Source organism: Neophocaena asiaeorientalis, unplaced genomic scaffold (genome assembly GCF_003031525.2).
Source record: "Neophocaena asiaeorientalis asiaeorientalis breed wild unplaced genomic scaffold, Neophocaena_asiaeorientalis_V1.1 scaffold713, whole genome shotgun sequence".
In the NCBI taxonomy this organism is placed as follows: Eukaryota; Metazoa; Chordata; class Mammalia; order Artiodactyla; family Phocoenidae; genus Neophocaena; species Neophocaena asiaeorientalis.
In genome coordinates, this window is record NW_020174925.1 from 53,327 (window position 1) to 65,782 (window position 12,456).

Here is a 12,456-nt window from a genome sequence, read left to right on the forward strand (position 1 = left end):
TACTAGGAAACCCCGCCCCGGGCCGGGCACGCGCTCCCAGGCAAAGCCCAGCCTACCGCCCCTTATCCCCAGCTCTGCACGGGGCCGCCAACCGAACCACCTCAAGAGCTGCGGATTGCAGCCTCGGCGGACCCAAGAGGTAGAGAGCGACATGGCGGCGGCGAAGCCCGAGAACCTCTCCCTGGTGGTACACGGACCCGGAGACCTGCGCTTGGTAAAACTGGAATGGGAGTGGGAAGTCTTGCCCGTTCCTGCCCTATTCACTTCCAAGCGCAGCCGCGGTCTGAGCTGGCCAATTCCAGCGCGGTGCGGGCCCCACGCTGCGCGCCCAGGCCGCCCAGATAGGAGCTGGTTACCATGTTGGGGGGAGGGGCACGGTAGGCGGTTAGTTTTAAGGTGCTAAGAGCAGGGTTCTTGTCGTGTGCCTTCTGGAACCGAGCCCAGTGGCCGGCACGTGGCCAGAACCCAGGAAGGTTGCAAAATGATTGAAGCCTTCTCCCTCCTTTGCCAGCTGCAGATTCATAGTCCAGCCTCTTGTCATTGCACTTTGCAGAAGAGATACCAGAGAGGCTGCCTGGTTTAGAGGACGCGTGCTGAACTTCTTCTCTGAGTAGACAGTGCAGGGCAGAATGGGGGGCCATAGGGACATTTAAAAGCTGTGGAACTCGTATTTAATCTTTCATGCTTGGGGCTGATAAAACCTCCTTTGCAGGATTATTATGATCAGCGGAGTACCTAGCACTTAATAGATACTCAGAAAGTGCGAGCTCCTTCCACTTTCCTGCCAGCACAGGCCTCCATCTCCAAGACTCTTGGTGTTCGCCATGCTTGTTCCAGATTTCTGGATCTTGATAGTCTTCATGTTCTAAAGCTCCTTTCCTCCTTACCTCCCGTAGTCCACATCTGATTCATGTTCCAGCCATTTTCCTTCCTGATGCTGCTCCCCTGTCCCTTTAAGAGCATTACGTGTGTGTCTTCTCCACTCCAGATCCTGCCTCTGCTCAGTGGCTCATGGGGCCAAACTTCTGGGAGCTGCAGAGTCAGCCCTGTGGTTGTGCCAGGGCTCCCTTGACAGAGCCCTTCGCAGGCGGGCCTGGGCAGTGGGTATGTGGGACCAGTGCCGGCCATCTCTGCTGTTCCCTAGTACTTCCTTCCCCCTCACAGAGAACATGCGCCAGGGTCTAGATTGGAGAGACTCAGAAAAGTATCCAGATTAGCAGTTCTTGACTGTTTGAGAATCTGTGGTCTCTCTCCCCACAGAATGCAAACAGATGGAGTTTGGCAGCAGTTTCAGAGAGTTCATGGACTTCCTTTAAGCCTCTCCTTCATAGACCCTCTAGAGGTCTGTGAACCCCAGACTAAGAACTCCTGCCCAGAGCCAACTCATCATTTCCTCAGCTGAGGAAAGTGCCATCTCCAAGGTGACAGGCTTCATTAGTTAACAGAGCCCAGAAAAGAACCCAGAAGTTCAGACTCCCATTCCAGTGTTCTTTCTACTCCCCTTGGAGCTTCCACCCAAGGTCCTGAATTAAAGTGACACTATTAGTTTTTATTGCTGCAAATGCCAGATGGTATTATGAAGAAAGGAAAGTGGTACAGCTCTACACAGCTTACAGAGTGATTTCAAGCTCAGTCCTGCATTCTACAAACATTTACTAGATGAGCGGGTGCCTGCCATGTGCCAAGCACTGGGCTGGGGGTCCAGAGAGGAGGAGGAGGACACAGCCCCTACCCGCAAGCTGCTCTAGGGAGTCAGACAGATGCTGTAAACAATAAAACTGTGTGAGGGCTTTGATGGAGCATAGAGAGTAAAGGCCTCACAGGGTGCCCTTGGCCCAGGGTAGAGGCTCTGGAAGAGATGGATGATACTTAGCTGTTTCTTGGACAGAAACTGGGGGTCATTCATGTAAGTGGAAGAGCAAGTGCAAACTAAGTGAAGTACAAAATCGCAAGTCTTGTTTACCGGTCCTGTAAATAGTGTGATGCACTGAATGCACCGGTGGTGAAGCTGGAGAGGTAGATAGGCCCTGCCTCTCCATCTGCTCAGGGGCTGCCTGAAAGTCATGTACCTAATAATAAGCAGAACTGTAATTACAACCCCAGTATCTGCTTTACCTTAATTCCTAAGCTCAGGCTCTCCCACTGCTCAGCCACTGTTTATGTGGCTCAGTAGAACAAAGCCTCGAATAAAGAAGAGGGAGGGTGGGGAGGCTCACCTACAGTTGGTCTTATCAGTTGTGCCTTAGAATCCCCTCCTGACTGAATTAGGGGCTGGGTTGGGGTGAGTGTATCCTAGAGAGATGAGAATGTGATAGGCTGGAGAATGTAGCTTATGGTTGTGGGATGTGTACGCTAACTGGGTGAAAGGGTTCATTCAGGGTGGATTCAGGAGGACCCCAGCTCTGTTGGAGGTGATGGGGTTCATTTACTAGACAAAGGAGAGTAGATTAAAATGATGAGATCAGGCTTGAATTTAAGATGTCTCTGGGACAGGACATTTTGGGGTCTCTGAGAAATTACCTTGGTTCTAGGGATCTGGAGACACTTGCAACCCAACACAGACTCTTCTGGCCCTCACCACTCCTTCCTGAGCATGGTCGTCCCCCAGCGCCTCCATAGGGAACCCCCTGGTAGGGTATCTCTGCCCTTGTACCCCCTTCCTTAAAGCAAATAGGCTAAGTGGTTTGGGGTTGAAATGGGGTTAGACCTGGGCCACTTGAAACTTGTCCCCTACCTACCAGGAAGGAAACCTGACACCCAGCCTTCCTCCTACCTGCCTGTGGAGAAGGCAGAATTCCCTTTTCTTTCTCCAAGCTGTGGCTGCAGGGAAGGAAAAATTAAACTCCTTCACTACTAGGTAGCTAGTGATCACCACAGTCCCAGCAAGGGCGGAGGCAGTGCCCCGTGGCCTGGGGACTTGGGCCAGCACAGTGGTTTGGGCTTTGGGGCATTTATAAGTTGGGTGGTAAATCAGAGAGGGTGGGAGTGTATATACACATGTATATACTGAGAGACTGTCGGTTTCTTTATATCATTCCGTATCATGAGGACTTAGGACTCCTATATCCCCTCTTCCCCCCACACACACCATTTTAAATAGAGAACGTGTGGACTTTTAAGAAGCAGTGGAAGAGGTGACCAAGCTGATGCATAGAGACGAACAGCCTATCAGCAAACAGTGTCAGCTGGCTGAGATCTCTTCAAATGGAAACAGTAACGAGGTCACAAGCCAGGTTGGGGCCAGAGTGGAGTTTAGCCCCAGCTCTACTGCTTCTGGTTGCATGACTTGCCAAATTACTTTCTGCTTCAGTTTTCTGTCTGTATAATGGGGATGATAGTAGTACTCACCTCTGGGTTGTGTGAGGATTAGATAGTATCGGGGAGTAAGAAATTTTCCTCTACCCTTCTAGGTTCTTCTGGCAGGTCTAAGAATTAAATTGACATGAGACAGGGGAAAAACAAAATTTTATTAACATGTATACATGGGAGAGGCCCAGGAAAACTGAGAAAGTTGCCAAAATGTCCAAAGCCCTCACCCTAAATACCATCCTCAGCTAAAGAGAAAAGAGGATGTTGAGGGCAGGGAGAGTCACTTATGGGAGGTTGCCAGGAAAAGCACAGAAAACAAGGGTAAGGTTGTTATACAGTTTTAAGTCATTGCCTTCTCCACTGATGAGTTTCTAGAGATTAGGTCATACTCCTCTTTTTGGTACTTTGAGGGAGACACCCTTATAAGTGGTGATTTCACTTACAAATGTGTCACTTGGGTTTTCCGAGCTTTTCCCAAATCTGCTGTTTCTTAAAAAAAATAGCCAGCTTAAAATAATTAATATGCCCTAGAGACATATTTTGGGATGGCAAATTCTGCTCCCCTACAGAATTCTCTCTCTGAATTACTAGTTCATAGAGTTGGGATATCAAATAGTCAAATTAGTTTTTCTTTGAAGAAGCTGTTTGATGGGATAGTTTGTGCTTCACAATGTATCAGAGATGAAGGACCAATTTTATTTTTATTTCCAGTTGGCCATGGACCAATATGTTTGTACCAACATTTGGATGTTGCAGCAATGTCAGAATGCTGTAAACATTTCTAAATGCTCCTATCAATTTCTGTGCATATTGCATCACCTATCAGGGCCAGTCCATGGAGCATACTGAGTACACGTTATCTCCCTTATTCTTGATGGCCAACTCTCTCCGATTCCAGGCATCTGGACAGGGAGAACAGGAGCAGCGAGGTGGACACCATGCAGGGGATGTAGTCACATTTTTGTTTTATGATTAGCTGCATGAGAAGAGAACAAGTTAAAGGGAAAAGAATCATTTCAGAATGATGGTTAATGTTGTTTAATTACAAAGGGCAGAGAAAATAGTGTGTCAGCATCAAGTTTAAACATTAATCAGAGTACCATGAAGATATTTCTTAGAGGTTTTGCTCTGTGAGGAAATGTATTATGCCAGATGTCAAAAGAATTGCTTTGAATCTGTAATGATATTTCAAAAAGTAAGATAATTCTGTATCTGTAATACAGCACATTCAAGGCATCCCCTCCTTGCATATACACATTGCTGTTAAGATTTGGAGTGAGGAGGAGGGGATTGTAGAAAGAGGAATGGTCCTAAATGTCAGGTCTCTCCCTGGTTTTGCTACTAGTAGACAGAGCTGCTTGCTTCTATAGAATCAAATTAAAGGGCCCTGAAAGGCTTCAAGGAAAAGCTGGGTTAAACTGGGAGATTACTGTGAGTGAGGAAATGCAGGCCACTTAACCCTTTAATACCTGAGCTAGACTTATAAGTCAGAGGCAGTTGAGGCTGAAAACAGAATCTAAAACTCCTTCAGAAAAAGAGAAAACTAGGTAGTAGCAAATAGCCTAAAGAAACGCCTCCTTTCACTTTCATCTTAATTATGTTTTAACAATAAAACAAAACCCAACCAGATAAACAATAGGCAGTTAAATCCAGCAAATACTGCCATCTCTGCCAACTCTTATGGAAGGGTAGTGCCTTTGTCTGCAAAAGGCCAAGAAGTAGAAAGCTAACATTTTCCCCTAAAAGCAGGAGGAACAGTAAACGATACCACAAATAGGATTTTAACATTTTATGTAATAAGTCCTAGCACTACTAAGAGACCTGGTAAAAGTAACCCTGTTCTGTGGGGAAAACTAGAATTATGGATGGATGTGGGGAAAATTTCTTTTAAAATTGCATGATAGAGAAATTACGGAGGGAAAATACGTACTCATGTATACCGTATTGGCGTCCACTTGTTAAGTCTTTTAGTGTGGCTGTTAAAGCTGGCAGTTTTCCCCAAACCAGATTTACAAGAAGAACATTAATTGTTGGAGAAAATATGGTTGGATTTTGTGAAGTGATATTCAGCTCAATAATGTTTTAGAAATGTAAATGTTCAGTTACGTAGACCTGAACACAATGAGCACTTAATCAGTGATACTAATAGGCTAGAGCATCCAACCAAGCTCAGAGTCTTCATATTTTTGCTTTAAATAAAGAAGCATCTAATAGGTTCATGTATAGTTATGTTCATACATTTTGAATTAGGAGGAATTTTTTTATAGTTTATTTATCACAGCTGAGAAATAATCCTTTAACCATCCCATATGGATTCAATTGTAGGTGCTGGGGAAACTCAGGAGAGGAAGGATGGTGAGGATAGGGAAGGCTTTTTTCAGGAAGTCATTGTTTCTCTCCATGTTCATGATTCATGTTCATGAGTCTCTGTCCCTGACCCATGCCTGATCCCCAGTCCCAGGAGTACAACGACCTATTGGACAACCCCACCTGGATGTCCCCCGACACCACAGTCCCAACACACCCAAACCTAAAATCTCCTTGAGTTCCCACAGGAATTAGAAAGTCATTCTAGATGTCTCCCTTCCCCTCACTTCCCACCTCCTGTGGGATCTCAGTGAAGAAGGAGGGGAATTGGCCAGTGGAGAAATGGCCCCCTTGAGGTGAGGGAGTGCGTGTGCGGTGGTTTCGGAATTGCAGGAGGTTTGCAAGGAGGCAGGTAGCCCGCAAAATGAGGGGTTTAGGATTTTGCAGGGCCACTGGGCACTTTAAATGAATTTGCATTTTAGAAAGATTGTTATCAGCAGGAGGCTGGTTGGAGCCCAGAGAGCCTGGGCTGGAGGCTGGAGACTGGCTCAGTGAACTTTGGGAGAGTGTCTGACCCTTCTACTTTGACCCCGAGTTTGCCAGGACAGGACCAATGCGGCTAGAACAAAGCCTTTTAGGATAAAGTGGCCAAATGGGAAACCTTTGGATTTTCCTCCCACCCTCAAAACACCCTTCAAGCCCTGAAGGGAGGGGGAAAGTTGAGGAGGGAGGGAAGCAAAAGTAAGATTGTCTGCTCTGCTCTCCTTAAGGGTGTAGGGCAGCCAGCCAACAGGTTGACAGGAGACCTGGCAGGCAGAGCAGGTGGCAAAGGTGGGCTACAAAGACCTAGGGCAAAACTGGCCGCTTTCTCATAGCCATGCCTGTTGTCCCTTACTCTAAGGCAGGGAGTATGGCTTTTACACTCAACTGATAGAATCAAGCCTAAAAACACTGCTGGAATCCTACTTGACTTTCTTCTGAATTCCAGCCTTTTAAGGAGCAGTCAAGTTCTCTTAATATTGACGTGAAAACAAGAGAAATACAGCTTTTCCCCAAAACAATTTTTAAAAACTACCCTTTTCAAGAGGAAACGGACAGGGTTGTCCAGAGCTGGTTCAACCGTATTGTGAGCTGATTATACAGAAAGGATTTTGATTTTATTTCTTTTGTAATAAGAGCTAATTTATTTACTGTGAGTCTGGCACTGTTTTTGTTTTGTTTTGGCCGTGCTGCATGGCTTGTGGGATCTTAGTTCCCCGACCAGGTATTGAACCCTGGCCCTTGGCAGTGAGAGCGAGGAATCCTAACCAGTGGACTGGTGGGGAATTCCCAAGGGCACTCTATTTTATGATTATCTTCATTATACAGGGGAGGAAATTGAAGGCACAAAGAGGTTATGTAACTGCCCCGAGGTCACACAGCTCCTGGAGGGGAGCCTGGGTTTCAGCACAGACAGCGATTCCAGAGTCTGAGTTCTTCACCACTGTACCAGCTATGTTGTCTGGAGGAGGGAAAGGGCATCTTCTAATTTCTCCTCATGTTGAGGCCATTGCTGCAATCCAGGCAAGATGTACCGAGGGTGTGAACTCAGATGTGCAGCTGGAAGTTGAGGAAAGGGGGCCAATAGTGTATATTCAGGAAATATATATTTAAGCTAATTTGAGAAAATATATTTAGGAAAGGCAAGATAACATTTAGGATGTGAGAGGCACTTGAGATGATTCTGTGTTCCCACAGAGAGTTCTTCCTGAAGTATTTCCGTGATTTATTTGTGGTGGTGGTGCCAGTGGTGGGGAGACCTGAAGGTCATGGAAAGGAGAATATGTAAGTTAAGTATTTCAGTGAAAAATGCTGTAAAACTTACATAACTCAGTAAAGAACGGTTACTCAACTCCTCTTTATCCCCTTGTCACTATCACTCACAGAAAGATAAGAAATCCTGTTCAGGAAACTATGAATATGCCTGATTACAAAACCTTTGGGAATGAAGAAAGGGGGCAGGGGGTTAAAAGTGAAAGTTCCCGATCTCAGAGGAGCTAAGAAATTTTGACACATGAAAAATAGGATAAATGAAAGAATATCACCACCGTAATCTGCGACAGAAAAGGAGATTAAGTAAACAGGATTTAGCCAACATCATACCAAGGAACCATAAATGAAAAGCAGGGTTTTTTTAGTAACCATGCTGTAATAACTTTTGAAGACCTTGTGAGCCCTGCAGCCACGCTTAGGATAATATTTACAAACTTAGAGACTGGTCTTAACATGGTCTAGTGCTTAGGTGGCATGTCTCCTGCAGAGAAGGGAGACAGGAGCCAAGCTGAGCTGTAAGGGTGATTAGAATCAACAAGAAAGAGAAAAAAAAGAAAGTTGGTTTTCAGGGAGAGGTATTTAAGTTCTCCATAATGTGTGTTCTGCTACTAAGGAAAATCCAGGTTATCGGCACAGCACCCTCTGGTGTCCAGGAGAGACGCTGCAGCTTTGCCCAGGTGGTAAGGGCAAAGTTGGTCAGCTCCGTTAATTCCAACAGACATTTACAGTAGTAATCTCTAGTGACCCAAGGGCAACTTGGTGTCCCCAACTGTGGCTTTGAGTTTGGCTCTTACCACCTTTCCACCCCAAATGGGGTGTTTGGGCCTGGCCTGGTTGGAGCCAAGGATGTGAAGAGTATGCTGTGGAATTCCCAGTGCCCGGGAAGCTGCCTACTAGTGTCTTTAGGGGACTATGAGGGTGGGGGAGAGTACAGTTCCATGTTTGAAACAAAAGGCCTTACTTACTCTTTAGTTTCAATTTAACCTGCAATTTAAAATTTTACTCTGTGTAACAGAAGCAGAACTTTACACAGCAGTCCCTGATACTGTGTAATGCCAGATGTGGAACCAGCAATTTTGAGAAAGGTTTTGGTGACAGCCAGCTATCCAGAGTTGCCGGTCCTAGATGGATTCCCTCCTTCCCTCCCTCCTTTCCTTCCTTCCTTCTTTCCTCTCTGCCTTCCAGATTTATTAAGAGATGAAAAAGCTGCCTCTTGAGCCCACGTGATGCTGCTTTGGATGCAGCTCCATCATTTACTACCTTAGTGTTACTATAGACAAATTGCTAAATCTCCCCATTCCTCAGCCTCATCATACAAAAAATGGGGTAATAATAAAGGCACTACATAGGATTGTCCTAGGGATGAGCTGAGGTGATGCATACACAGCACTTAGCACAGGACCTGACAAAAGGAAGTTGGTCAGTGTTAGCTAATCAGCATTGGCATTATCCCTTTGACCTTTGTTTCACTGGAGACAGGGAGTTCAGATAAGCATTGAGCTGTCACAACAGAAAGGGCTGGTAATCTCCAATGAGCAAGAACCTCAGACTTCTGTGGAAATACTGTTATGGAGGGTGATTATTTAACCAGTGCAAGCCCCCCAGGTTTGGAGCAGGGCACTGTACCTGGTGCCAGAGATGGAAGGCATAGTCTTTGGCAACTAGGTACTTATCTTGCTAGCAAAATAGCCCTAGGATTATTATTATTTTTTTATATTGGAGTATAGCCGATTGACATGTTGTGATAGTTTCAGGTGCACAGCAGAGCGACTCAGCCATACCTATAGATGTATCCATTCTCCCCCAGACTCCCCTCCCATCCAGGCTGCCACATAACATGGAGCAGAGTTCCCTGTGCTATACAGTTGGTTAACCATTTTAGTGTACATGTCGATCTCAAACTCCCTAACTATCCCTTCCCAGCCCTAGGATTATTTATTGCTACCCATAAAAGTATCTGGGGGAGGCCTTCTGAAGGAGGCAAGGTTTGAGCAGTGCTTCCTCCCAGAGCACTGTGCATTATGCCCAGTTCCAAAATACTCATCCCCTGATTGACTTTCCTTACATCACCACTGAAGGAGAAAAGGCAGATTCTACCTTGGAGGTGCAGTGGGATGCAGTGAGGCAGACTTGGGAGTCATACACATCTGGGATTAGACCTGGTTTATCCACTCTGGCCATATGACCTTGACCAAGTTATTTAACTTCCTAGCCTCAGGTTTCTCATCTACAAATGGTGGCCATGTGCCATGATGTATGTAAAGCCCAGTAGACTGTCTGGCACAGTATGTACAGTGAACACTTTTTTACATCCCTTCTCCCTCTTCTTGCTTGGCTGCCTTCAAAGAATTAATAAAATGAACACTTGGATTTGGCTACTCACTGCCCCTCCTCCCTGTCACCAGGAATTTCCTAGCCAGTTGGCAGTGGGAAAAAAGCTTGGTAAATTATCATCATCCTCATCATAAATAGCTGTGAACACCAGATTGCTTTTTAACTCGGTGAGAGTGGGCAAAATGCAGGTGCTATGTGTTCCCAAGGGGCCTCTAAAACACCACATGGGAGGTTTTGGAAGAGAGTAAGTAACAACTATTGGTCTGTGCACTGACGTGAATGAGCGGAGCACACGCACTTTCTCCAACCTGTCTAGAGACAAAAACCCTCCTATGCAACTGCCAGAAACACCTCATCCTTGCCCTGTATGAGTTTGCCAGACCAAACAAATCTGTATCTAAGGATGTATTTTCCACATTCCATATTAGAGACCCAGAAGCATCCTTTCTCCCAAGGTGTGCAAGTAGTATACTTTTTCTTGGTCCACAGCAAATTGCACCAGTGGGTGGGATGAGGTCAGAAGTTAGAGTCAGCAGTATTCAGGGTAGCCCCTCAGGCATCTACCCAGCAGCAGTATGGTCTGAGTCTGTGTTAATTATAAGAAGAATTATTTGAAGGAAACTTTAATTTAAAAAAAAGATTGAAAATGTTCATAAGGTAAAGTTATTATGCATACTAAATGGTTTTTCTATTTTGTTTCCTTTAGGAGAACTATCCTATCCCTGAACCAGGCCCAAATGGTAGGTCCTGGGAATACTTGCCTTATATTTTATTGTTTCTTATTGTTTACCCTGGAGACACATGTGCATTGCTCATTTAGCCCTCTTTTCCTACTGTTTATTACTTAAAAGCCTCCATTTAAAACTATGCTTTTGGGCTTCCCTGGTGATGCAGTGGTTGAGAGTCCGTCTGCCGATGCAGGGGACACAGGTTCGTGCCCCGGTCGGGGAAGATCCCACATGCCGCGGAGCGGCTGGGCCCATGAACCATGGCTGCTGAGCCTGCATGTCTGGGGCCTGTGCTCCGCAACAGGAGAGGCCACAACAGTGAGAGGCCCGTGTACTGCAAAAAACAAAAACAAAAAAAAAAACTATGCTTTTGTTAGGCATTCAACGTAGTCCATTGTCCCCAGCATGACTGGATAGATTCAATCTGGCTGCTACATGAAATAAAAGAAACAGTGGTAGAACCAAGAGAGTTACCATATCAAACTGCTGACTTCTCCCAAAGAGTTTTTGACATAAAATTCTTCAATTTATGGACCAAAGGCAGAATTGTTCCTGTTTTGAACTAATGACAGAGTTACTCGGTCCTCTTTAAGCCAGAGGTTGGCTTATATTTGTGTGGCTTATATTTGGGTGGCTGAATCATGTCCTAACCCTAATCCAAACTTTGAAATGGAGTGAGTCTATAGATCTTAATCTTTTAATTACAAAAGGGAACACCCAGGAAGGTCCAGGAAGACCAGGACCTTCTGTCCGGTGGGGATGGGAGGGGCTCCATGCAGCCCTACCCTACTACCCTAATCAACCAGGAGCAGAAATCGGGTGAGCACACTGGGGCAGGGTTCCCTTCACCTTTGCTCCACTCCTTCTGGCCGAACCTGCTGAGCTGAGCTGACATGCACGTTTCCTGTACTTTTGGAGGTCATGCCACCCTCTTAGCTATGGCAGATCACAACTGACAGTTCTCTAATTCCTTCCATCTCTGGAGTCCCACAGCAGGAAGTGAGGCTGGTGGTAAGGGGCAAAGTGTCTATAGATAGCTCATCCCACACCCAGCCACTCGGTTCTCTTTCTGTCCTTGATGAGTTGGGGGTGTGCTTCCCCACCTTGTCCCACCTTACCCCAGAACTGTGGCTTCTGTGTGAACATCAGATTGAAGACAGCTTTCGTAGAGCCTCTAGAGCTTTGCTACTCAAAGGCCAGTTGGGTTACTGATCTATAGCAATAAGAATACAGACAATAGCTGTTTCTATCAGTGTTTACCAAGTAATGTATATTTAAGGCTCAGTGTTTTTACTGAGATATTACGTTCAGAGAAGTGAAAGAGACACTTCATTGTGTTCTGAAAAGTTAGTGTGGATTCCAGAGGTGGCAAAAAAAAAAAGGGGGGGTGGTGGCTGTTTTGGATCCAAAGGATCCTTTACTGTTTCTCTCTCTGGAGCAGCATTCTTCTCTCTTTCTTGCCGCCCTTGAATTGGAAGGGGAAATGATGGTAAATTTCAGCTAGAGTTCTAGCAACTCAAATTTAATCTCTTATTATAAATTGGTAACTTCACAAGAGGAAACTCTGAGATAATTTTCCTAACTCGGATGACTTTTCCCTACCTTTGATCTCAGGATCCACCCTGCCACTTCTTACTCTGTTCACCAAAGCCAAGGATGAAGGGAGTTCTACAGAGCCACACCTGTTGGATCTCCCATGGTTTGTGGCAAGGGCAGTGTGTAAGACATCTGAGTGCAGAGCAGAGCTTTGGGTCTCTTTGTCTTTCTAAGGCAGAACTTTTTCTCAGGGAGATATTTTGTAATGTGGTAAACTCAGTCAGACTAGACCAGTAATCCTTTGGGATTTAATTCAGCAAAGGGGCTCAGTAGCATCATTATTGTAAACTTGGAAAACTGACAAAAACAATATCACCAAATCTCACTATATTCAGACCTGTGAAGGAGAAATGCCAGTTGAAATCTTTGG

General features: G+C 45.5%; 1 protein-coding gene across 3 annotated transcripts in view; it reads left to right on the forward strand.

Annotated features, from left to right (window-relative positions):
• Positions 1 to 7: 7 nt before the first annotated feature.
• The window catches only part of SORD (sorbitol dehydrogenase), a 35,305-nt gene continuing 22,856 nt past the window's right edge, over positions 8 to 12,456 (forward strand). The window contains exons 1-2 of one of the 3 annotated variants that reach the window (XM_024761365.1): positions 8 to 214; positions 10,469 to 10,502. In XM_024761365.1, the coding sequence (XP_024617133.1) occupies positions 152 to 214; positions 10,469 to 10,502 (97 nt within the window). In that variant the 5' untranslated portion in view covers positions 8 to 151. The remainder of the gene's footprint in view (positions 215 to 10,468; positions 10,503 to 12,456) is intronic. The other 2 variants (XM_024761367.1, XM_024761366.1) reach the window with 2 other exon arrangements.